The sequence below is a fragment of the Ambystoma mexicanum genome, chromosome 1p (genome assembly GCF_040938575.1).
Source record: "Ambystoma mexicanum isolate Mex_15411 chromosome 1p, UKY_AmexF1_1, whole genome shotgun sequence".
NCBI classification, from domain to species: Eukaryota; Metazoa; Chordata; class Amphibia; order Caudata; family Ambystomatidae; genus Ambystoma; species Ambystoma mexicanum.
The window spans coordinates 1,127,464,965-1,127,492,843 of NC_090921.1; the positions used below are offsets into that span (position 1 = coordinate 1,127,464,965).

Consider the following 27,879-nt stretch of genomic DNA (forward strand, 5'->3'; position numbering starts at 1 on the left):
ACAGGTAGCAAAGGAGACCACAGGGGTAACAAGGAAGACCTCATGGGTCGCAGTTGTGACCCATGGTGACCCCTAAATGTCATCCCTGGTGGTTTAAATGGGCTGCGTCCCAAGTACATGGTAACATTCATAGTGCTACTATTGTATTTAAAAGCCATAAAGGCTCCCCATAAAGTTTGCTCCTCTTTTCCTTATTAGGTGCTCGCTAGAGTGAAACCCTCACTGTGCCAGAGGCATTTTAAGTGGGCACAGGAACTGAAGCAAATAAACTGAGCAGTTGTTTCCTTTTTGATATTTATAAATATATTCTTCAGACGAAAGGACCGCTTTGCCTTATATATTGCCCTTGAGCTAGTTTCTGCTTATAGAGATACCAGGGTTCTTTGGGAGGCCTTGAATAGCTAGTTACCCACCTAAAGCAGCTCAGCAACTCCATTAAAAGACTGCCCCTTTGGTTACAGCATGGCCCAAAGGGAGATACAAATTGGGTCTTTGTGGTAGAGGAACTAAACAAGGGTGTGTCCTGGTCCTGACATTCTCACATTTGTGGGTCCAAAATCACAAAGAGAAACTAGCTTATGCAAGTGTCTTAAAAGTAACGAACATGTCCTTACCAAATGTTAGTGATTTACAAAAAGGCTAAATAGCTGCAGTTGAACTTGCTGAACTGTGCACCACGCATGTGCAATGGATGCCACACCTGCGCAGGTTGCACTTAACTTACGTACTCTACAACTCGAAGCTAAGTGATAAATGTTCATTGCAGCGCAATGGGGAAAATAACCATTTTCGTTTTGGCTATATAGGTGGTGCTAAAAGCGTCACCTTTAAGCCTAAACTATTGTCATTAAAATAAGAGCTTTAACATAAGAGCTTCAAATAGGGGCTACAAATGCGGGTCTGTAATGCTTTGCAATGGCAATGACATTAGAGAGGGATACACAGTGTATTTGGTGGTATTGAATCCCTCCCATTCGCCGCCAGCTAGCCATACTAATCCATATGGCTAATCCCACCCATTCCTGCCCGTCTAGGACCTCTTTGAGGCAGCCATCTTGTTTTCAACTGGTAGAGCAATTCCAGTTGCTTCTGCCAAGTCTGGTGTGACCCTGGCCTTATCCCCCACCAGATGCTTTTCTCTGTACACTTAAACAGCCGTATTCCTCCTATTTCCGGTGTGTGCTGTGGCATCCGCTTTCCGCGCTTGTTCACTCTCTGTGGTGTTATTGATTCCCATGGACGATAGCAAAGGAAGTTATTTTTGTTATATCGTGTGTGCACTCACTCTTGCCATGCTGTGCGTGACGATGATGTGCCCATGCTCAAGAATGGTGGGGATTATTTTGTTGCCGTTCAATGTGCAATATATTTGGGGAAGTTGGCTGATGGTGGCCTGCCCCCGGAGGGGTGGTTCACGGAGTCCCATGCAGCCCTGGTTGCACGGCCCCAAGGGGGACTAGGGAGATTGCACCCAGGTGCCAGGCGAGGAGCAGCAATCTCTGGAGCCTCGTCACATGTTCAAGTCCAGACGCTCCACTCTGGCCCGGCGCCTTTGGAGAAGCCGAGTGCAGCAGCTGGGGGGCCAGCATCGAGCTGGGGGGTGCACCTGACATCCTCGGGGGCCAGAAAGAGAGGAGCACTGGGGACAGTGCCAAGGCCTGGAAAGCATGCACCACTGAGGACGTGAATGCAAGCACAGCGGGGGTTGCAAGGGCCACAATGGAATGTCCCCTGTGAATGTTAGGGCAGATAACTGGGGCAGATGGAAGACACATAAGGGGGGTCCTGAGGACACAATCAGAACAGTGGCTTGATGCCTCTTCCAGGACAGTACCCCATCTAGCCTTCGCTCCTCTCCTCCGGGGTCCCCCATCGCCCCTTCTCCAGCAGACGTGGCGCCCAAGGTGGCCACCTACTCGCTGCTGAAGCGCCTACGAGCCCTGGAGATGCTGCTAGAACTTCGATGGGTCGGAGGGCAGCGATTGCTGAAACCCGAACACTACAGCAGGCTGTGCGGCCCAGGTGAGTGGGTTGGGAGAATCACAATTTTGATCTGAGAGAGGGGCAAAAAAAGTCATTTATCCATGAGGAAGCTACAGCAGTTATAACACACAATTCGACCGCAGGCTTCTCTGTTGAATGGCAGCAGAGGTTGGTGTTGAAAGTGGCTTATGAGGGATCTAGGTTTCTGGGAGCTGATAAGATCCTCTTTGTAACCTAAAAGCAGCCTGGCCTGGTTAGCTTGACACCAAATGATATTTTAAAGTGACCTTTGACCCCCTAGATCAAACGTGGCTGCCTCCCGTACATACAAGTGGTTCCCATATCTCTATATCTACAGTATTTGCACCTACCCACCTGCAACCCCACTCTCTCTACCTGCACTCACCTCTCATTTCCAGTGTTATGCGGATGACACACATATATCCTTCAGGCTACCCTCAGCCGCCTCCGCCTCCTCACTCATACCTGACTGTCCGCTATTCAGCCATGGTGTGCTGCAAACGACCTTTGTCTCAATGCCAGTAAAACTGAGATTGTTCGCATTGGGACACCTGCTCCCGCTTTCCCCCTCTCCCTCTGGCCGGCCTCCCTTGGCCCTGCACCTACCCCCACCTGTGAGGCCAAAACCCGTGGGGTCATCTTCGACTCCACTCTCTCCTTCTCCTCTCACATTTCTGACATTTCATAAAAGTCTATCAATTACACCTCCTTAGAGGCACTCTACCTTTTCGCACTTTCCCTCAGCGCCTCACTGTCTCCAGAGCCCTACTTCTCTCCAGGCTGGACTACTGCAACCGCCTCTTCCTGAACCTCCCTGCTTCCGCCCTGTGCCCTCTGCAACTCATCCAGAACAGAACCGCAAGATTTATCCTTGGCCTCAAGCCCAGAGACTGCATCTCTCCGGCGCTGAAATCCCTTTCCCTGTGGCTGCAAGGATTAAATTCAAGACCCTCTGCATTGTCCACAAGGCTTTCTGGGACCTGGGCCCCACTTACCTTCAACGTTGCCTTCCTAAATACTGTCCCACTCAAGCCCTCCGCTCTTCTACCTTCAATCTTCTGCAAGTAAGCCGGTTCTCCAACCAGAGATTTGGAGGAGATCCCTTTCCTCAGCAGGTGCCTCCCTATGGAAAAGCCTCCCTGCCACCCTCCGTCTTGAGCCTGATATTCTCAACTTCTGGAAACTCCTCAAGACCTTCCTCTTCTCCTCTTCCTTCTCTCTCATCCTATCCTACTAACCTAGCTTTCTGCTCTTCCTTCTCGCCCTCCTTCCACACAGCTTATGGACTGGCCGCCTGGTGTACCTCAGAGCTTCACAGGTCCCAGGCACCCCTGCCAGTTCTTCTGCACTTGCTGCAAGGCCCTACACCCCACTGCACTTGTAATAAAACCTTGAGAGCTTCTCTCTCCACACTTCACTAGTCTCTACTGACTGGGCACACTTGGTTCCCTACCCCTCCCTTTCCCTCCTGCACTTGCACGATCTGTATACAGCCCTGCCAGAAGATCGGCTGTCTGTTCTCCCTTGTCTTCAGCCCTTAATGTGCTCTTGAAAAAACTGCAGAATCGCAGGCAGGCCTTTTTGCTGTATCTAAACTGTTAAATGTATAATTTTCGCTTCATCTGCCTGTGCAGACCGTTATCAGCTCAGAAATTCAAGGGCTCTGAGTGACTGTTGTTTTTCCCTGTGTTCCTTTCCGTCCTTGAGCGCTTTGAAACAATTGCTTGTGTATAGGCGCTATATAAATAAACATTACCATACCATACCCTAGCCCCACTCTCTCTACCCCACCCATCCTACCCACACTCTCTCTACCCCCAAACATCCAACCTACCTCCATTCTCTCTACCTCATCCACCCACCCTGCCACCACTCACTGTAACACCACCCACCCGCACTCCCTAGCTCTACCCTCATCCATCCTCCCTCACTCTCTCTAGCCCCACACCCATCCTACCTCCACTCTCTAGCCCCGCCCACTATACCCCCACTATTTACCCTCACCCACCTTACTGCCACTCTGCCCCTACCCCTCCAACCCCCACTCTCTTTTCACAATCACCCACCCCGCACCTTCACCCACCCTACCCCCCACTTGCTCTAGCTCACTCATCCTACCCCCACTCTCTCTACCCCAAACATCCACCCTACATCCACTCTCTACCCCATTCACCCACTCTACCCACAACCCTCTATACCCTCTCCCCCCCTGTCACACACTTGCTTTATTTTTTACCCTCTCACTCTCAACCTTTCTTGCTCATATTTCCTCTTACTCCTCATCGATGGTAACCTCTCTCAATTATTTTCTTCCTTGCTCTATTCTCCTTCTCATTCTCTTGCACACCCGCACCCTATATCACATCCTCCTTTGAAAACGTTGCCTTCTCCTCCTTACACCCTGTTGCCTATAAATGCAAAATGCAAAGAACAGCAATAAATGCCAAATCTATTGGCATTGCCAATTCTTGTTATTTATTTGCCCTCGGTGCAGAGAGCATTGCCTTCCCCGATGGTGGATAGCCTCCACTTGCCTTCCTGCGTGAGTCAGCTCCACCACATCCTTCCTGATACCGATCCTAAGTCACCCACAGACCTCAACCAGCGAAGACTAGATTTAAGCATAGAGCTGGGCCTGGAAAGTGGGGGACCCTATACCATTCATAGAAGCTACTCTATTATGGGGCATGTAGTCACTTTGGGAGTATCTCCAGTGTTAGCATGAACAGGGTAAAAGCCCCACACCTCTCCAATGTGCTGTTGAGACGCGGGAAGACTTGTAATCAGAATCTTCATTTTCCACCTTCCTGGTAAGTGGCGGTGGAGCTAGCAATGAGCTAGAAGCTACATCTTGCAAGTTACAGTGCGCTATTCCACTGCTGAGCTACTGCTACTTACCGTTGTGAGATTTCCTGTGGTATTGCTTCCTATGATGTCACTTCCTTTGACATTGCTGACGGTGAAGTTTGTGTGATTTAAGGATGGGGCTCATGATGGTTCAGGGTAGTTTACCTTCCAAGTCTTGCCCCACTCTGGAGGATTAACTGTTACCACAGATGGAGAAACCATACGCTCAGCCGACACCCCCTCTTTAAAGTATCTCCTCTGTATGAATGGCGTGCTATATGTTTGGAATTTATACAGCGTAAATCTAGATGGAAAGTAAGCGTACACCAAGCGGGTTCCCTTCAAAGAACCTAACTCGATATTCCACAGCAATAGAAAGAGGATGCCCACAGATTCTGGGCTGGTTTCCTATAATGTACCAGCCTTTTCCGCGGAAGAGTTGAGTAATCATATTACAGAGCAGTAATTAGCAACGAATCCCTGTGTGGAGCAGAATCGCCATTGTAGGTTTGCTTTGAAGTCCTAGACTACCAATGCGGCTTCAACAATAATGTCATTATCAACACTTATATGGACCCTTTTAAATTGATCCTTGCACTGAAAGGGTACACAATATATCAAACACAGAGGTATTTTCTAAAATGACAAGTTAGGAAAATAAGTATGGGTAAGAAGCATGCCGGGTTTAATGTCTAGATTTACCTTTGCATTCAAAATGTATCAGCCACAAATTGTAGTCCCACTGGTATATCAATGAAGTTATCTCCAGTATCTTTAAACAATCATGCTAACCAATTATTTAAGTCAGTTTACATTTTCCTACAAATCTGCAATTTTTGAGAGGTGTAGTCTAAGAATACAAAAAATTCAAGTGTGTTTATGTTGTCAAGTCTCCCCTTCCATTTCATCCAAAGTGCTCTGAGAGTTAGTGGTTTGGTTGGCTCAAGACTACAACTCCCATAACACACTAGTTATCTAAATGAATATCCAGATCTCGAAATCTAATGTCTGAGTGATATGCAACCATATGGTTGCAACCATATGGTTGCATATGTTTCATGAGCAGCGCCTCATGAAACATTTTTCACCCCAGTTGGTACACATGTAGTGGTTTAATTGCTCTTAAATTCGGTGATGAGGGACTCTGGAAATGTTGCAAGAGAACAGGAGGTTCAACAAGGTTTTTTGGGGAAGTGATTTCAGTTTCAAATGTCTTTGTGTTGTGTGTTTCTTTCAGACTCTTTCATTTGACCTTCACCAGCGCCTCTCGGACAACGACAGCACCGCTTCCTCTGTGAGTACGCGCCAGCGATGAGCAAGCCCGCTCGCGTCATTGTTGGCTTCTAATACTGTCTAGTGGTCTCTTCAGCAGCTTGTGCTCTGGTGCCTTTGTGCTTTTCATACATGACGGAGGACTACCCAAGAGTAAGGGCCTGATTTACAAAAGTGTTTGTCAAAGGCGCAATTCCAGACAGCAACTCTTCTAAATCAGGCCCCCTAAGCGTGTATCTGCCATCTGCGCCAACAAATGAAATGTGTGACTTCCTAATCGCAGTTTTTTTATATTTCTTACTTACTGAGTAAATATATACAAAGCATGATCACATCCAAGGAAGGTGGTCACATATCTGCATCGTGTTGCCTTCATCATGTTCCTCTCATGGTGCGTCGCTCAGATGGAGGCGGTGAATCTCTGACGTCGAATAAATGCTGCTAGCAAAAACTCTTAGAAGTAAAAGTCACACGAGAGAGTTCTTTCATAAATGTAAACGAGTACTCATGCCATGGTGTGCCCAGACTGAAGTCAGGAAATGATAGCTGCAGGGGTGGGAGCCGGTGCAGAAAGAAAAATATACAATGAAAATGCTCGGGTCCATTTAAGCAATAAATGTTAGGTCACTATCACACAGTGCTCTCGACTTCTCCGAGAAAGACCCAGTGGTCGAAGTGAGTGGGAGCGGTTGGGAGCGGTTGGGAGCGGTGCTCCTCTACTTTTTAAAATTAAGTTTTACTGCTCCTATACTTTTATTTTAAAAAGAAACCGTTCCGGAATGGTTTCGTTTTGAAATAACAGTGTAGGAAGAAGTTGAAAGTTGCACTTTCAGTGCAGAGCACTGAACAGTCCTTTAAACAGCAGGCGACTGTGTTTAGGGGTTTGTATTGGGTGTGGGAGGGGACAGTGCAATGGGGTTTGTGAGGAGCGGGGGCAGGCCAGTAGGGAACATAGTTCCACTACTTCTTTTCTTACACTTCGACCACTGGAAAGACCTCCTTGTTGCTTCAAGGTGAAGGTCTGCAGCCTTTGGCTCTCCAGAGGTTCTGTACTACAACTCCCATCAGCCGCAGACAGCATAGTCAATAGTGAGGTACCATGGGACATAAAGTTCAAAACATCTCGCAAGCCTAACATTGTAGAAGCCACTTGTAACTTTTGATTCAAGATCATTTTTGTTGTTTTTTCCTATTGGGAATTGAACTATATACGTCATTAAACAAAACGGTGGCACTGCCGAAAATACACAAGATTAACAGAATTTGAAACGAAATGATCTCCCCCCCATAACTCCCTCTCCCCACCATCAGTGCACCCCGAACACCTCACCATTCCTACACCATGCCTCCCAATGCTCAAGCCTGTGTAGTCAGATAAACATACACACATAGTCAAAGTCAGCGAGCTGTGCCAAGTGCCTCGCTTATACCAACACATGCTCTATAATCACGTTCAGCATGTATAGGGTGCAGGCTTAACCAGCCCACATGGCAACCATTTACTTCTAAGCAACATATTCAGAACTGTCCCTGCTTTCTGCCTGGGAGTACATGGCAAATATTTGGAAATCATCTAATGCAGGTGTCTGCAACCTTTGGCTCTCCACATATGTTGCACTATGACTTCCATGAGCTCATACTATTGACTATGTTGGATGGGCATGAAGGGAGTTCTAGTCCGAAACACCCGGAGAGCCAAAGGTTCCATACCCATGAGCAATGGGGTCTAAAGCCAGAGCAATAATCTACGTTCTTCACAAAGTGCAAATAGATTCTGCTTGGTTTCATTCTTTGTTTCAAATGACCTGCTCCCATTTCTTCTGTGTAGTCCTATATTATTCCCCATAGTAGGCCACTGAGACTTTGAGTTGATTGCTTACCCCAAACATCTCTATTCATTTAGCTTCAAATCCAGGAACGTCTGACTCAGTCCTTATATTTCTGAGGGCACTACATTGATTAACCACACATTTGTGCACGTTGTTATGTTGCTCAGTTATCAATATTAACCCTAAATTTACTGGCTCATTATAACAGATCATGGCGGTCCTCCCTCTGTGCCCTATAACTAGACTTACCTTGATAGGTAGAAATGGACAGCCGGCCAAGTAGTTTTGGGGGATGCACTAACCTGATTCCCAAGATGGCGCCAGTGAAATGAAAGTGATCAATACGCTCCTTTACTGTAACTTTCTCTCTCAGGTGAGTCATAGTCAACTACCAAGGAGCCCTATGGTACCAGAATTACTGTAAACAAAAATAACTGTACTCTATCCTTGAAGCAGCATCTAGATCGGATGTATGAGTGTTTGCCGAATGCAACTTTGCCAGATGATTTTTTCAAAAGTTTACCAATTTTTTCAAAAAGCAGTGGGAGACGCCACACGCACCTCCCTTATTCCCCCAACCCTGCTCTTACCATCTATATTTTTAAGGTAACTAAATGGTAAAATAAAATCGATAAAACGAATTCAGCAAAGTCCTATTCGGCAAAAGTGTGGAATACCCTTAGAACACCTACAAAACCACCTCCGTGTACCCTAAGATACTTTTCCCCAACTGGTGCTTCCTCATCAAGGTCAACACTATTAATGTAGTCCACTCACCAGAAAACTTATGCCCCCCAATGCCTACAATGAAATAACCAAGCCAAATCCTCCATTGATCAAGGCGTCATCCCTCGTGCCTACAAACAGCTTTTGTCAAATCACTCCTAAAAAAACCTATGGCTCTTCCAAAGGACCAAGCCAAATACTGGTCAATCTCCAACACAACTTTCATTGCCACACTCCTTGAGAAATGCATCCACCAACAGCTTTGACATTTTGTCAAATACCACTGCCTCCTCCACGAGTGCAATTCATGTCCAGGAGAGGAACAAAATCCACTCTATGCTCAATTTGAAACATCCTATAAAAACAATGTGGACACCAACTTACCCAGTGCACTCATCGTGCCAGACATATCCATCACCATCGACACTATCGGCCACAAGATCCTACTAGAAAGACCAGAGGAGGCTGGATTCACCCTGCCCTGGATTGTCTCATTCCTGACTAAGAGGACTGAAGCCAAGCATATCACTCCTTTCACTTTACTTCCTCAGCTATCCAGTCTCTCGCCTTTAGTGTTCAACAGCTGCGTGACCCCACAAGTGGAATTTATTAACAACTCAGACCTCAAACATCTCAATGGTTCTATGTTGAAATAGCGGCAAAAAACACTGGGTCACAAAACAATAAAAAAGATTGCGTCGAATTCCAAAAATTATTTTTCAATTTGTTTTCATTTTTAAATTGTGAGGGAGACCCACTGCCCCTACCCCCTCACATCACCCCATCCTTTTGTATACCATTACCCACCCTGCTATCCATTTTTTTTTTAAAGAAAAGGTACAAAATCAGACAAAAACCAGGGCAAAAATAGTGTTATTTTCGTCCTCATTGTTTTTGGATTCGTTTTTTGGACGCAATACCGGTTTCAATTACACAGATGACACACAAATCATTTCCAAGCTCACGAACGACTTTGCCATGAACACAGCATACCTAAAACCATGCATTTCATAGATGGACATTTGGACGACTTCAACTCAACCCAACAGAGTTTATGCTCTGTTGCACGCCCTAGCCCAGCACTGGTCCAAAGGCCAGATGTGATGGGTGCTTGCTCCAGCCCACAACAGCTGCCATAAATCAATGAATCAGGATGGACAGTGAACGCACACTGGGGCCACAGGTTGCATCTGTTGCAAGAAGCCATATCTTCCAGCCCTTTACCACCTGACGCATCATGCGCTACCTGAACTTCCCATGCTAGACCGTGGCAGTTGTCAGACTTGTACTCTCAAGACTAGATTCCCCTCACAGCCTCTACCTCATGCTACCTGCACACCTAGGCAACAGACCACAAAGAACCTAAAATGCTGCAGCCAAACTGCCCTTGAGACTGAAAAGATACAAACACATCATACCAGCCCTCCGCACAAAAATATAAGCTCCTGATCAAACAACAATTGATGAACAATTGATTCACTGCAAAGCTGTGTGCATTACCCTCTGTGCCTTCCACTGCAGGGGCTCTGAAACCATCATAAGGCATTTCAGCAACTACCAACCATCTAGCAGACTTCAATCCAGCAACAATGCCTTAATAACTGTGTCTATCTTCAATCCGAACGCGTTCAGAGGATCTGCCCTCTCCTTCCTCTCATGCAAAATCTTCCCTAACACCTCACCCGACAAAGACTATAATAACTTCAGAAAACAGCTACATATCTATCTGGCTTTTCAACTTATAGCAGCATGAGACCAGCACAGAGAGTTTAACCTCATGCACCTGCTCTCAGCAACTTTGACCCAATGGAGAGTGCCCCTAAAAGTACAAGAACCTAACACAAACCTCCATGCTCCTCTCTGACATAGACTCTTTGGAGAATGGACTAAATCATGCCACACTTCATGGAACTGAAATGGAATTCAACAAATACTACTATAATAAGTCAAGAGACCATTTTGATCAATTTCAAGGATGATGCCAATGATCTCTGCCAGATGGCCCGCTATGCTTTGCCCAACCACTTCAAGTACTCTGTTACCCATAAAATGTATTTTTGCCCACAGAAAATGTAAGAAATGATTGCCTCTGACTGTGATGTCACCTGCCACTCAGACACCCCCCTCAGAATAGTCATACCTCCTGGAAAACACATGTTTTGCCTGTCATTTCCCAAAGAGATTCAAGGCAGCAAACAGAATAAAAGTTACATTCCTCTATGCTGGCTTCATGCAGCAGAACACGAACATTGGGGCTACTTTGAGCAACATGACTTTTCACATTCCTCAGCTCACATCTTCATGCAGAAGCAGCTTTTGTACTTTTATTTTTCCAAGCAACATCGCAGGGCCTGTGCTTGTAAATCTCATAATGTGAGCCAAATTTTACTCCTGGTGTGCACCAATGTTTTGCACCAATAAGCTATGGACTGAGCTGTAAATATAAGCAAGGAATTAGAGTTTAGAAGGTGAGGGGTTAAGGGTTAATAATTGTTAGTCTTATGCTTCATTGCAACTTGGACCATGCTATACCATGGTGTGGGGCACTATGCTATGGTATGGCTACCATGCAAAGCTAGGTTCAAAGTTTTCTTTTTGCTTATTGTCTTATATGATGAATCGGAAGACTGCCTCACACCAGATTCACATCTCTTACTGTCAGAGTCTGGGTTTTTGATAAAACTCTGTCCTGGCTGAAATTTGGAGCCCCATTGTCCCTACAGTATGCACTTCCTAAAGGCATGCAATGGCTCGCAAAGGTCCAATGTAAGCCTGGACACACTAAGCACTTGCTGAAGTGGAGCCTAGAAGCATTGCCTCCCAGATCGAGGTTTGACCCCAGATCAGGGTTTGCCCCAGATCAAGGTTTGCCCCACAGATCACGGTTTGCCCCAGAGATCAAGGTTTGCCCCACAGATCAAGGTTTTCTCCACAGATCAAGGTTTGCCCCCAGAGCAAGGTTTGCCCCACAGATCAGTTTTCTCCACAGATCAGTGATATATAGCTATAGCAAGAATCAGATTTGATATCTACACCAAACACACTCCTAAAGCTTGCTCTATTTGCACTTTATGTGTATGCCTCCTTACATTTATTTTGCAAATATCTGATACATTGTGATTTTCAAAATTTATATAATTGTCTGTATAGCACAGAGCTATCTCCAGATCAGAGGGCGCTTAAAACCTTTTAAATTGAAAGATACAACAATATTTCACACTGATGGAAATATCTAAACCAGAATGGACAGAATCTTCAGACATTAGCAGCAGGTTTATGGGATTAGCTGGTCTGAACTACACGAAGCTCTGAAAACAACTGTTCAAAAAGGAGGTTTACTACTTTCTGTTGCTCAAACAATAGAACAAGGTGCCTACAAATATTCCTTAGTCCCGCAAGAATTTTGAGATAAGCAAATGTTTTCCATCTCTAGTGCAGCTGAGCATGGTGCTAAACATAGACAAAAATACAATATTTTCTATTTCACGCGCAAGGCCCACACCTCCTCCCACTGGACATGTTCGGGACCAGTCACAGCCTGTGGAGGATTAAAAATACATGGTTAGCACATAAGCCGTATACAAACAGATACACCCTTGACATATGACCATCTTGGGCGTTCATACTCTCCACCTGGAAGGTAGCCCTCCACAGATGGTGGCTATGTTTCAATAGGAAACCGGGTTTGTCTGGTCACTAAAGGACATTTATGGAAGGCTGGGCTCCCACTATGTTGCTCTGTTATATCATGTGTTTGCAATGTGCAGGGTAAGAGGCATCTCCTGAAGGGATGTAGTCATGTATGTGCATGGACGTGATATTGTGTTAGACACACGTCCCTGATAATGGTCCTGTGGTCACTCTCACTGCATGGGACACGTGAGTGATAGGTATACACTTGGAAACTTACATGCTAGAAATTGCATCTGACCAGGAGGTCATATCAGTGTAACTTGAGTTATCACCATATCTGTTGGTGTGCAAGCAACAACAATCGTATGGTGTTTGGCACTGGTGATCAGTGTCGTTTGTGTGTCATGCTCTGACTGTATTGTACTTTGGTTGTTGCACCAAGCAAACATCTGCTTTTCCTGCTTACCATGACGAGATTCGTGTTTACATATAGTAGACGGTTTGGAGCAAGTAGGTTGGCATGGTGACCCATCTGACGGTGTCTAGGCTCACTGGTTGCCTAGTGTGTGCGCCATCATTCACTACTTTGGTGGTTGGTTGCTGCCTTGTGCCCATATAGTACATGACCATAGCACGCAACAGCCCATTGCGTCATGAGCCCATTCACACAGAGTAGATTCCTGGAGCATCTTTGAAGTGCCCCCTTGCCAATGCGATCCACAAAGGTCTGCTCCAGGCATCTCAGAGATGCTCCAGTCATCTGCACATGTCTGCCATTTTCAGGCTTTGAGAATCAGGTGTGAGCCAGCAGGTGCAGATCTGATCCGCTTCCTAGCATCTCCTGATTTGTTCCAGGCAAGATCTTTTGTGAATCAGGCCCTATGTGCACTGAGAGGCATGCTAGTGCATGCAGTGCACTCATCCTTTGTGCACACGTAGATCACAGAACCCTGCGGTGCATCAAAAGAGGTCATTATGGAGCCTTGCTATCATTGTGCAAAGAAAGTGCATACTGGCTAGTCAGTGCTCTGTGGGCTAAGTGTGGCACACTGTGCAAGGGCCTCTTCTGCTCACTGGGGCAGTACGTGACGGCCCCTTCCTCCCTAAGACTGCGCCAGTCCACTCCCTGTCCAGGGTTAGTCAAGTTCCCATCAGCATACGAGGATTGCGAGTTCCTTATGAAAACACATCTTGATAAGCAACACCTCATCTAAAGCCAGACTAGAGGAGCTTGCCATGGAAGTGGCAGTCTATGTAATATCCGGTGATAGCTGGTCAGATAGCACAGCGAGTAGAGTGCTTGCTTTGACATCAGTGCAGAGCTTTCTAACGCAGATTCGAATCCTGGCAGAGCCAAACTCAGCCTTTCGATAAATGAGCACCACACACCCTGGGTAATAAGCTCTGAGATGCCTGAGGGTTCGTAGCACTATATAAATGGAAAATTATTATTATCAAAGCGCTGCAATGAGAACTAGGTTATTCATTAATGAACTTGAACCCTTCGTAGTCTGGGCGCCATTGAAATGTATTTGATGTAAGTAGCTTTCAAAGGGAATCCCCTTTACTTGATTCAGGAACATGTGGGGAACTCTGTGCTGAAAGGTTTGACTTAGCCTTACTGCTCACTAATGCAGTCAAATGGGCCGATAATGGCCTGCTTTCATCTTCGTCCCAGTTATTCGTTATGCATTTTTAATACCGTGAAGCCCATTGAAACTCGTTACACCGCTATGCTGTGCAGTTCTGATGACATTCACTCAGGTATTACATGAGTAAAAGCATGGCTATCTCAGCTCGTGTAATTGACACGCATGTCCTTAACTGAGACTTCTGATCGACGCTCATTCATTTTCACAATCTTGACGCTACTCGGTGTGTGTGTATAGAGGACTTGCAATGCTACGGGTTTAGCTATGTATCTTTGAGAGCAACTGCTAAGAATGCAGGCCTCCGTGTGAGATGCGGTGGGATGCAGACCGCCCCTACCTGATGCAAATGATATAGCTGTGCCCCTCTCTGTTGATCCAGAAGCACTTTCCGCATCATTTTCTAAGATGGATGACGAGCGCTAACGAGTCCCCCTGGCACCTGCATCATCGCCTCAGGCGTGCATTAACTGACTAGAAATGTGGAACCCAGTCTAGTCTTATTGCTTTATAATGGGAGTATCTAAGGCATTTAATGTGGTGGTGAAGGCTGAGAACATATCTCGTTAGGCAAAATGGCTCCCTTCTTCCTTCGCGGCATCGCTCCGAACGACACCTTCTTGGAGCCATTCGTTTCCAGACAAGTGACATTTTAAGAGGTAAGTCCTGGCAACAGCTCAGGTACTTGGCAGGAGGATTGTCATGTTGAGGAAAGATCGAGAGTTACATTATATAAAGATCTATAGCGTAGAGAATCTTCGGGAAGGTGTTGAGACGCACTGGGAAATATCTAGAAAGTCGTACTATGCAATCATTTATTTGAACTTAAACGCATTGTAATTGCGCAGAAGCAAAGGTCTCTTTAACTAGAACAACGCCGAGTCACAATTGGGCTTTGTGAGGTGATCAGATCCCTACAGTAAAAAAACAGAGATAAAAAAATGCCAGCTGCCATTAATTTCGCGGTATTTCTGACTTTCAATGCAAATCCTGATGGGTGATGTCCCTTTTATGTCTGTGCTTCGGCGTCAGTGTGTGGGTGCCCCACTAATGGTCTGCCTGAAGAGAGTATGAGTGTGCAGAGAAGTTTAGAGAAGCTGAGAGCATGGAATATTCAGAAAGGATAGACAGTGCATTGCATGCGGGTATCGAGACCACAGTGATGATTTCAGCGACAGTTGGCAATAGGAGTTTGGAGACTTGGGATGAAACAAGTTCAGATAAGAATGGGAATAAACCCAACCCATTTACAGGGTTCAAGAACATTTGACCTAAAACATTTGATCGAATTTATTTGACCTTTTTTTCGTTCAAATTTTATTAAATATATAAATGGGGTGGGTGAGGGTATAGATTAGGTTTAGGGGAAGTATCAGGGGTTGCGGGGGGTCCCCCCCACCTTTTACACTGAAAGAAAGGTCAAATAAATTCGATCAAATGTGATTAGGTCAAATGTTTTAGGTCAAATAGACCCAAACCGGCAAAAGCACTTAGAACCCCACATGCATCTCTTAGGAGAAGGAAAAAGCACTGAGAAACCCACATGGTTTTTCTGCTGTAGGAGAAGGCCAAAGCAGTTAGAATCCCATGAGCCTTTAGAAAACAGAGGGGAAGGCCAATGCAGGGAGAAACTCATTTTTATTTAGGTGGCGGAGGAGAAGCCCAAATAGCTGAGGACCCAATGTGCATTTAGAGGGAGCATTGAGAACCCTATTTACATTTAATGGGCAGAGCAAAAGGCCAAAGCACAGAGAACCTCACTTGAATTTGGCAGGCCCAGTATAAGGCCAAATCATTAAGAACCCCACATGCGTTTAGTATGTGGAGCAGATGGCCAAAGTACTGAGAACCCCACATGCATTTAGTACGTGGAGCAGATGGCCAAAGTACTGAGAACCCCACATGCGTTTAGTACATGGAGCAGATGGCCAAAGTACTTAGTACGTGGAGCAGATGGCCAAAGTACTTAGTACGTGGAGCAGATGGCCAAAGTACTGAGAACCCCACATGCATTTAGTACGTGGAGCAGATGGCCAAAGTACTGAGAACCCCACATGCATTTAGTATGTGGAGCAGATAGCCAAAGTACTGAGAACCCCACATGCATTTAGTATGTGGAGCAGATGGCCAAAGTACTGAAAACCCCACATGCATTTGGTAGGTGAAGGCAAAAGCCAGACCACTCAGAATAGAAGGCCACAGAATTGAGAACCATTGCTAAATGCATTAGGTGCAGGAGTATGAGAAAGCAGTGAGACGTGCATGTCCAGTTGATAGAAGGAGAAGGCCAAATCACTGAGAACCTGTGCACATTTAGTAGGCAGGGGATAATGCACTTGGGACACCACTTGCATTCAGTAGAAGGCCAAAGCACTGGTAATCCCACATGCTCTTTGCAGATGTAGAAGGCTAAAGCACTGAGCACCCATGTGCATTTAGTAGGTGAAGACAAAGGCCAAAGCACTAAGAACCCCACAAGCATCTCATGCATTTCATAGGCAGGGGAGAAGATCAAATCCCTGAGGAACCCACATGCATTTAGTAGCCATAGGAGAAACCAATGCAGTGAGAACCTCTCATGCATTTCATAGGCAGGGGAGAAGATCAAATCCCTGAGGAACCCACATGCATTTAGTAGCCATAGGAGAAACCAATGCAGTGAGAACCTCTCATGCATTTCATAGGCAGGGGAGAAGATCAAATCACCGAGGAACCCACATGCATTTAGTAGCCATAGGAGAAACCAATGCAGTGAGAACCTCTCATGCATTTCATAGGCAGGGGAGAAGATCAAATCACCGAGAAACCCACATGCATTTAGTAGCCATAGGAGAAACCAATGCAGTTAGAACCTCTCATGCATTTCATAGGCAGGGGAGAAGATCAAATCACCGAGAAACCCACATGCATTTAGTAGCCATAGGAGAAACCAATGCAGTGAGAACCTCTCATGCATTTCATAGGCAGGGGAGAAGATCAAATCACCGAGGAACCCACATGCATTTAGTAGCCATAGGAGAAACCAATGCAGTGAGAACCTCTCATGCATTTCATAGGCAGGGGAGAAGATCAAATCACCGAGGAACCCACATGCATTTAGTAGCCATAGGAGAAACCAATGCAGTGAGAACCTCTCATGCATTTCATAGGCAGGGGAGAAGATCAAATCACCGAGGAACCCACATGCATTTAGTAGCCATAGGAGAAACCAATGCAGTGCGAACCTTTCATGCATTTCATGGGCAGGGGAGAAGATCAAATCACCGAGGAACCCACATGCATTTAGTAGCCATAGGCGAAACCAATGCAGTGAGAACCTCTCATGCATTTCATAGGCAGGGGAGAAGATCAAATCACTGAGAAACCCACATGCATTTAACAGCAGTAGGAAAGGCTGAAGCACAGAGAACTCCACATACATTTATTTGATGGGGGAGGCAGTCTCTATGCTTGTTGCAGTGCAAAAGTAAATTAATTAAACATGCCTAAATCTGTTGCAGTACTTAAACGGGGGCATCAGAGTGATGCATCTGTTGGGTGGGTGTCACCTGCTGCAGCAGCAGCTTTTTGCATTGGTGAAGGCCAAATAGTAGAGGGGTCTCAGCACCAGCCACTTGGTAGGCGCAGATATCGTCCTCTGCAAAGAGCACGGGCCTCTGCCTCAAGTGGTGCTCGTCATTTGTTTACCACACCTTTGCACATGCATCAGACGCCAAATGATGCAGTTCAGAAGGAGGAAGAGGAGAAGACAGTTGCGTCCCCAACAACTGTGGCACAAGAGAGAGCCAGGGCACATCGGCTCAGCAACAAAGAGAGCAATCCGTAGATGAAGGATCAAAGGTTATTCTTGGAAACAGTCGACAATGAAGAACATGAAAAAGGTTATGCCAGGAGTTCGATTGTTTGTTTCCTTATATTATTGACTGTGTCCGTTGATGGGATGGAGTGAGGTTTGCTGGAACCTGGTTTCTATATAAAGTAACATGTGTGTAAATATGTCTTCCCATACTTTGCTATGTGTTCAATAAAAAATATATATTATAGTCTGCTCCATCTCCTGATTCAACTTGAGACTCGGGCACCTCTGCTTTGACCATACCACAGGCAGCCAGGGAGACCGAGAGACAAAACAAGAGGATGTAGGCATTGCTTTCACCATACCACAGACAGCCAGGGAGACCGAGAGACAAAACAAGAGGATGTAGGCATTGCTTTCACCATACCACAGACAGCCAGAGAGACCGAGAGACAAAGCAAGAGGATGTAGGCATTGCTTTCACTATACCACAGATAGCCAGGGAGACCGAGAGACAAAACAAGAGGATGTAGGCATTAGCAAACCCAGACGATTGACAAGTGTAAGCCCTGAGCATAGGAAGCCAGCTTTGCACACTCCATGTGTGCTAGAGTAAAAAGAGAAAGCAAAAAGCACATCTTACCTTCTGCTATATAAACAAAAAATGAAACTGAGTCTTGCAAGGGATGCTGGGATTGAACACCTCTTAAATGTGGGCCAGCATGGCACAGCATCCTCTGCATGTGTAGCAAAAGCGAAGTGGGGCACCGCAGAGCTCAGTATCAGGCAATGTGCACATTTTCAGCACAGTCCTGCCCCATGACACTGATGAATCTTGCTGATTCACAGATATTTACAATTTTAAAAAAGGGTGCGAGCACCAGGAACCTTTGGCTACCGCGCCAAACGTATCCTTATACGCGAGTGATGCTAAAGGCCGCCGGCTGCAAGGTTCCGTTAAGGCAGTGCTCTTGTGCCCCAAGGGAAGGATAAGTTGGTGTGTGTTGGATTCCTACAATATTGGCGCTTTAGACACAGGTTATAGATTTTAGGAGCATTCCTATGTTATGTGGATTCATAGAGCGTTGAGAGCTGCAGTCCACTCATTTTAAGTGTATGCCATTCGGTCTTTATTACCACCATGATATGACTCCACACAACATAGGAATTCTCCTAAAATCTGTAACCTATGTATAAGCGCCAATATCGTAGGAATCCAACACACAGCTACAGATATTTACAAGGTCTGTCTGGAACACCTGTCAGAAGACCATCCTTTTTTGCACAGAGGCTTCTTATTGCCCCCTCAATGCACCAGCCCACAACATCCGAGGCTTTTGAGCATGTCACAAACTTTCACAAAAGACACAAAAGTCTCTTTCTATTCGAAGCACTGCCATGACAAGCGTAGTGTAATCATGGAAATATATGTCCTGTCCTGTACTGCTACTCTTTTGTAAACAAAATAAAAAAATGGCTTCCTCATGCGTCTTGGTCCCTTGGATCCTCTCTGAGAAATTACGAGTCAGCACTACTTCCTGTGAAAGTCATTACCACACCTCAATGACCATGTAATGGAAGCTGTGGGAATGGCATTGGAGGACTATGAGGATCACCAAGTCCACTTAACAATGAATGTGTGGGCCAGGGCTCAAGGCAATGATGTCATGGCTATCACCAAAGACTGGGTTACCTTCCCCCATACCTCTCCCCAGCAACTTCCGGAACGGCAGGTGCCTAATGCCATTTGCCAGTAGGCCACCTCGAGGATGGAAGGATTTGACAGCAGTTCCCACGGGGGAATTAATCTCTGAGAGAAGGTTCTGGTCCACTGACTTACTCCCAGTGGTTGAGAATTTGACTTTGTGGCAGCAGAAAACTGTTCACATTGTGTAGCTGCTGTAAGGATAGGAAAAACTATGCTCATGCTCTGCTTTGCCAATGTCCTCCATTCTGTGGTGACTCACGTCATGGGCCAGTTCGCACCACTAAATAAGATACATTTTGCCCAGAAGATCTGTGTCCTTTTTAGCCACTTTCACAGTGCTCGGAAAATGTTAAGAAAGCCAGAACCACAACACCACCTCCCTTACAACCTCGTGAAGAATGCAATGGCGACTCAACTTTCAATATTCTATAATGTCTGTGAAAATGCAGCCTAGTGACTCACTACAGTGATGCCACTGATGTATCTGTTGGAATTAGTACTAGCCAAAATAACATATGAACATGACCTGTCTGGTGATGGGGAAGCAGGATAAATGGTCATTAATCTGCTCTCAACCTGCCAACAGGATCCACCCATTGTTGGAATGAGAATGAACGGGGGTATGGAGTACGCTATGGCATCATGTCTTTACACGCAGTTTGAGGTTAGGGTGGCAACATTCACACAGAATGTGCGTGAGGATGAGGAACATTGAGGGAATTTCCACTCAGAGGAGAACTTGCTGTCAATGTATAGGGATGCATTCAAGAGATATTTAAAAGCCCAGATGGAACAAATAGAGTGAGATGAAGGTCAGAGATCAACAACTCAGGTCAGAGATCAACAACTCAGTGAAGGGCTCCACCACTCCAAAGAATTTCTATTAGAAAGTACGCACGCAATCTCCATAAATTCTAACACTACTTCAGGGGCACCAAGATGAGCTTTTGCAGAATGGAGAAATGTAATAAGGGAAGGAGTAGGACACACTGCTACCCCTCTCGTGCCTGCTGTATGCTTCTGGGGCCTCAGATGAAATCAGCTGGCCCCAATGAGAACAGCAGTTAATGCCTATGTTCTCGGCACATGCCATCTGGGCAGCGATGATGATCCACTGCAATTCTGGCTTGGCAAGGGGTCGGTGTGGCCATCTGTATTTGTTAAAGTAGCTGTGGAAATGCTAAGCTGCCTCATGGCTAGCATGTAATGTGAATTTCTTTTAGTGCTACTGGGGCTATTGTCTCAGACCACAGGAGACGCCTCAACGACACACCCGCGAGAGAGCTTACTTTTATAGAAATTAACAAGCATCTGATTACTGAAAACTACAGCAGGAGGAAACACAAGCACAGGGAAGATCGCACAACAGATACTTCAGATGATGAAGATATCTGTACAATCCAGCTACAGTCAGGTGGATGGAGTGGCACGGGTAAGGATGGCAGAGACATTGATTCTCACAACAGTGGTTCAGGGTATTGCAGAAGTAAATGTTTTGTTTTTCCTTCACCCTCAATTTTTTTGTCTGTTCCAACCAATGGAGCCCCTCTCTGAGTCCTAACACTGCACACACAAACAAGAGGTTTTGTCTGTATGTATTTGGCTCTACCCTCCAACAAAGCCACCCCTGCATTTCTTTTGTACTCTCCCAGTTTTCCATCTCTTCCTTTTTACTGTCCTCTTGCCAGGTCACCTAGAAGAGGGTACGGTGTCGCTGGAGCATGTGCTTCTATGCAACATGCACCACTGTCATAGGACTTATCTCCCACCAACTGACACATGACAGGCAAGGCAGGCGGTATGTGCCTGCATTCATCATCCCTCTGTCTTGCCCAAATAGTGTGCAACCTGAACTCTACCACCACCAGTAAGAGGATGCACTGCTTTTGGTGGTAAAGTGGCCACTACCAGTCCATGATGTCACTGGTCAGACTGTTCTGGTTCAGACACTGTGTCTCGGGAAGAGAGTTGGGCTGGCCTAGACTCAGAACATGGGGATCACTTCATAGACCAGGATCGGTGATGAGCTGGAGTGTCATCGCACACTCCCTTATGACTACAGCACCTCTGGAGGAGACTAATGAACTGGCACTTTATATGAACACCTCATTGTACCACTGCATGCAATGCTATGTTATGTTACGTTATGGTATGTTATGTTACGTTGATTTATACCATTGTCTCCATCAGCGTAGTACCCAAGACACTCATGCTTGGGTCTAGAAGTTGAATATGACACTACCTACCTGACAATCTCACACTCTGGCAAACTGAAGTATTTCTGCATCCATGACAAGATGACGAGATGGGTAGTTCTGTCATGAGCAAGGGTGACATTTGTCCTACCTTCACTTTTGTTTGGAAAGCCTGAGCCCTGCTTCCCCCCTCTGCACGGTAAGGCAGTGTCCCCGGGAATCCCCTCCTGAGGAGCCATTTGATTTGGAACCATTTCTGGCTCTTCCAACTTGTGGTCCTCCATCCATCGCCTGAGCACTGCTACCACCTCCTGCCTCCCCCCCCTCAGTCTTTCATGCTCCTGCAACTCTGTGGCTACCCTCCCTAGTGTACCACCTCCTCCCCAACAAATCCAATGTGAAAGTACTTGCCCACCTTCTGCAGCTACCACAACCTCCTGAGGCTGCCTGCACTCATGCTCAGCCTGCCCCACATCATCCACCATGTCAGACTCTGTAAACTGCTCAATGTTTCCCTCCTGCCTGACCACCCCAACCTCTGACATGGAGGTTAAGAAGTGGTCCAGCACATCTCTCCACCCCTCGCCCCCCAGAACTCCCATCAAATAAAAGGACATGTTTCCAAGAGTGCTAATCTGCAAAACACAAATGTGCCTAAGGTGCCTGTTTGTGCATAAGGTGTCAATGTGCAAAAGACAAAAGAAGTGCAGACTACCATAGGGGTGCTTGCAAGACTCAGACAGTATGCCAGGGTTCTCAGAGAACACAAACAGTAGGGAAGGGGAAAGAGCACAGCAAAGGAAGACTTCTCGGGTTCCCGCACAAAGGTTCCTAATGGAAAAGTTCTAAAAATATTGTAGGTGACACAAATGGAAAAGGGAACAGGCAAAAGTACTGGGGGGGGGGGCTTTTTCGTTTGTTTCTTAATTTTACAAGGGAGCAAGGGTGGAAAAAGATAATTAGAGAGGGAGCCTAAAGACCACAGAAAAACACACAAAAGGGATAAAACAAGAGGTATCAAAAACACTGAAAACAAATGATTAGTAAACCCCTCCAGAATTCTCCTAAACTCACCAACAGCACTCCAAAACTCTTCCAAAACCACCAATGTGTGTTCCTGTCTTGCCCGCTCTGAAACTCGAAAGCCATACAAAACCCACAAAGGAGGCAAGGAGCAAGATGGGTCTTTTACAGGCCCTGGCATCTGGTTTTGAAAGGTTCATGGTCTCCGATTGGCTGGTGAAACACTGCTGTCATGCCTCGGGTCTTGCGTTTGGACTGCAAACTCCACCATGAGACCCAAGGTGGGGTTCCACTCTTTGAAAAGGTCCTGCTGGATCCTGAAAAGCTCAACCATCCAGCAGGCCACGTTTGGGGAAGTGCGTTATTCAGTGCGCGAAGCAATGGCAGTCCTTAGGAAAAACACTGCAAGCGCTGACTACTTTGCCACGGCCCGCTCGAAGCAAAATGGAAGCTGAGGAGCACATCTGCTCGGTTGCTCCTTGCAGAACTCAGATTAAGTCAATTGCCCCATAATGGCAACTCACGGAAATCCCAGCATAGCCTCTATGTAAGGTGGGTTCATCTTCTAAGCCATGAAAGATAATCATTTGCCCAACTGGCTAAGTGGATGTGGATATTTATTAGTACGTCATTAATGCGCCATTCCTGCTGTATAACTTCTACGCTACCCTAAACGGGTGTTGTATCGGGGATGTCGGCCTAAGCCCCCAAAGCTTCACGGGGGCTTCTGGCAGCAAGTACTTATATTGTTTGTCTTAGTGACGTTTGCTTTCCCTTTCCATCTCCTCAGTTACAATTAATGGATGCATCTACTAATTGTATGTCTCACGTTAGTGTCAGTGAATTCAATTATTCTCAGTCTCTCATTTCTCACTTGCGACATTAATTAACCACATATTTTTTAGCAAGACCCTGTCTGATATCCGGTCCTCACTACACGAGCACCATGTGTGATACCACCCCCTCAGGTGCGATGCCAACCTCTTGCCTAATAACGCCCACATCCCAAGAACACCATAGACACAATGTGACTCCGGCTTCTACTCCTGTATTGTCAGGATGAAGATGCTGGCGCTTGAAGGTTCTTTTGAGGTCATCGCCCTATGGCCACTCGTATAATGTCTCCGGATGAGCCACATAGCACTAGGTCAACCCAACTGTGCAAACGTAATAGCTGGGCTGCAGCAGGGCTCAAGTCGGCGGTGGTGGACGGAGTCTCCCCACTTTTTTCACAGGGCACTGCTCCATCGTTCCATCTGCAAAAGTCATCTCAGTGTGAGTCTGGCCAGGTTGGTCGGTCCCGTGAAAGGTTTTCTAACTGATGTTTGCTGGGTCTTATCCTGTGCTTAGCGCAAACTCATGACCCATAATATCTGTCACTACTTAGGTTTCTATCATGCCATGTCGATGTTCTAGTAATCAGCCAGCTAGACCAATGCAGCTACCTGATTTTCAGCCATCAATACCCCTCTTTCCTACCCAATTAGTCCTACTGTACCTCTGCATGTTTCTTCAGTAGTAAGCAGGGTGGCCTTGCAAGAGGCTCTATGGTATTCTTAGCAATCTTTGCCCTTTAAACCCCTATGCACCTCCCTTGCCTGCAAACACAACACCAACCATGTCCCTCTAACTTTGATTTTTTTGTTTTTGAGTATGCTTTTAGTTGGAAACCTCCCCTTTCACTTGATAGATGCTATTGGAACTGCATCACTATACGCCTCTTTTCTGGAGCACCACAGTACAACTCTGCGTGCGGTGGCCGTTGCACCCGACAGGTCTGACCTGCCGGGTGTAATGGCACCCGCCCGCAGTGTCTACAGGGAAACACCGGCACCGTTAGCAATGGTGCTGGTGCTTCCGAGTCCCCATTCCCATGGAACTCCATGGAAATGGGGACTCACGCTTTCCGCCGCCTGATATCCCGGGCCGCCGGGACTTGTGGGTTCCCATGGCACCGGGATCTCAGTCGGCGGAAACCTTGTTACGAGTCCAGCGGCAACCACCAGACTCGCAATGAGGCCCTATGTCTTCAAATAAATCAACCAGATTAATAAATACCAATGAGTCTCAAATGTCATATCTTTAAATTACTAATCTGCATTAAGCATTAATTTGCAAGTGCTATATGTGGTCGAGTAAGTGTCTAATTCTCTTTCTTTCTGTTAAAGTTGTCTCTTGTTAGAACAGATTGGTTGTTCCAAACCATGACTGCAAGCAGAGTGTTATACTCCGTGGTCCACTACCACTAGATTAAAACAGGCATCAGACCTGCTGCCAATTATTAACGCCTTTCTTGGTCATTGTGATGTTACTGATGGATGAAGTTGGAGTCCTAATTAATTATCCCTGTGTATCCTGGTCATTGTAGTTTCCAAAAGTGGGAAAGATCATCCAAATCGAATCTTTTGTGAAAGGCATCAGTGCACGTAGAATGTATTTGTGACCATGCACATGGGGCATATATGTGCTTGGAAGAAATAGCTGTTGTTCGAGAACGTAAAGTCTAACACGAATCACATATCAAGCTGGTATCATGAAATCCCCAACAGCCCTAGCGGCAAGACATGTCTCTGCAGCATGACACAGCATAGAAGATGTAAGATGTTGTATCCTGCACTTGTTCTCTATCAACTCACGAGGAGGCAACCAAGCGTGTCTGCTTCACCAGCGAGAATAGCTTTGGATGTGGATTCTTTAATCGCATTTCCCTGATGGGATGAATGAACAGTGGGACTGGAATTTGTTGGTAATTTAGAGTCAGTCTGTTGTCTATGTTTGTCTAGCACTAATGACAAACACAGGATAACACCGGGATCACAATTGATACTGGTAAAACCGTCCACCGAGGCAGCCAGCCTGGCCTCTATCACACGGAGACCACTTTTACAGAGAGAGAGAGATAGAACATATACAATCTTGCACAGGGCGCACTCGTAAACACTTGCTTTGTAGTAGATTATAAAGTCCAAGGTAAGACATTAGAGACTAATCAATGTCCCTACATCTTTTTGTTCATTTGCAGGTCACTTGACAAAGAGATATAGGGGGTCATACCGAGTTGGGCGGTAGCCATGGTGCTATTAGCACCATGTCTGCCTCCCATACCGGGTCCGGTGTGGCTGAATGGGGACTTACCGGGTCATTCCGACCCTGGAGGACCCGGTAAATCCCCATTCAACCAACCATTCCCCATTCCCATTGAGCTCCTATAGGGCTCAATGGGAATAGGGAAGGCACTAATAACGGGCCCGCGAATAGCAGGCCCGTTATTAGCGCCCCGGTCCCTTAGCGGGACCCGTAAAGGACGTGTGGTCAGACCACACGTCCATTACGGTTCCCGCTAAGGGACCTCGGAATTGGGCGGTAAGGGATTACCGGCACCGGTGTCCTTACCGGTGCCCGGTATCCCTAACCCAACTTGGAGTGACTCCCATAGACACAACACGCATCAACAATTAAGTAATTTCAATAATGAATAATGCATTCATAAAGCACTGATGAATTAAGAGGAGCCTGTTAACATGAGTGAAGAGGGCAAGATCCTAAACATATCTCCCGCCGTCATCGCCAAACATTTCACCTGGTTCTTCTGACTAGGACGCCTGATTATCATAAAGGTTTTGCTAAACTTGTCAACTCCCCTCTCCTGAGTATGGGGTCAAGTAGTGCTACTCTCCTGACTCCTCAGGAAGTCAGACTTTACTGAAAAACATCTAGCAGCCTCAATCCACCTGCGCGTTTAAAAATAGTTCTTGTGTGGAAGGATGTGACCAAGAACAGTATGAAAATGTTACGCAAAAATAATAAACATGGGCTCTACAATTTTGGCCGTGAGGGCGTATGTTTTTTGGGTGGAGTCATGGGTAGTACTCACTTTCCGTTCAGAATGTTGATGATCTCCATCACTTTTATTTCTCAAAATATGAGGAAGGAAGTGCTCATGAAACCTGTCTACAAAATATCATCGCTGTTGCCCGGTAGTATAGGTAGTATACGTTCGGTACAGTATGGACTCTTCACTCATTGAGGGATTCTTTTAACACTAGAAATTCTACTTCTCATGTCCCTGTGCCCGTATTCCTAAATCCCAGGAACATGGTCAGATCCGGAGTGAAGAAAGAATAGGCTACTTGAGTCAGAGTCCCTGCTGCTCAGAGGGCTTGGAGCCCTTCTGCACCTCAGCTGCTCCCTGCACCAGGTGCAGTGCTTCCAGGATTAACACGGATAGCGCCGTGTGCCCCTGGGTCCATGCTGCCCTCTACTTTCTCTGTCAATCTCTCGGTCTCTCTTTCTCCCCAACTCTCTCTTCCTATCCCTCTCTCTCCCCTCTCTCCATTTTGCTCTCTTGCTCTTTTATCTTTTCTCTCTTACCGTATCTCTCTCCCCTGCTGTCAGAACCCGTTTATCTATCTCCTACTCCCTCCATTTATTATGCCATGTTCTTTTACATTTTGGCTGAAAGTTGGCAAAGCCAAGTTGATCAAAATGGTACCCCTGTCCAGTGTGGCCTTCCGCATTCGCGTAAGGATACATAGCACTCTTGTTTGCCGTTTCCATCCTGTAGAGTATTTATCCAATCCGTGCTGTTTGTCACTTACATGACAGTGTAAGGCAGGCGCTAAGTGGATGAATGCTCCTGTCACTCCATTCATAACACTTCCTCTGCCCCACGCATGAAAAAGTGCACATTTATATCAGGCAATCTGCGTTGGCAGATTGGGATATTTCTCACACATTTGGAAAACCAAAACACCTGATGTGCTACAAAAAAAGGAGTTTTGTGGGGGCTTCCCACAGATTGGGCTACCTTTCAGCTTGCTAACATTTGCAGAGCAAATATGCCTAATTATACTTCCTATGGAGGCAGGTGATGGATAAAGGCATCAGTTCTTGGGAGGATAGCTCAGCGGCAACGTGCTTGCCTTCGAAACAAAACGACACGAAGCAACACTGATTCGATCCCCCGTTCACACTTACAAACCTTTGGGTATTAAGTGCGTTATAAATATGCAACTAAGACATATTCTGGTAACAACGCCTCGATGCCCCCGGGCTGTGTGAACGCTTTAAAAAAATACAAAAATAAATAAAAAAATACAAAAATAAATAAAAAAATACAAAAAACATAAATGAGGTGGAGCTGGTGGTCTGTGGGAGCTGCAATGGAAAGGGGTCGGAGAAAGCTTCCAGGGCTGGC

The 27,879-nt window shown here is 46.1% G+C and overlaps 1 protein-coding gene across 2 annotated transcripts in view; it reads left to right on the forward strand.

The window, feature by feature from the left end:
* The window catches only part of NECAB2 (N-terminal EF-hand calcium binding protein 2), a 1,606,005-nt gene that overhangs the window by 1,388,535 nt on the left and 189,591 nt on the right, over window positions 1–27,879 (forward strand). For both annotated transcript variants that reach the window (XM_069604778.1, XM_069604779.1), the window contains one exon: window positions 6,089–6,145. In XM_069604778.1, the coding sequence (XP_069460879.1) occupies window positions 6,089–6,145 (57 nt within the window). The remainder of the gene's footprint in view (window positions 1–6,088; window positions 6,146–27,879) is intronic.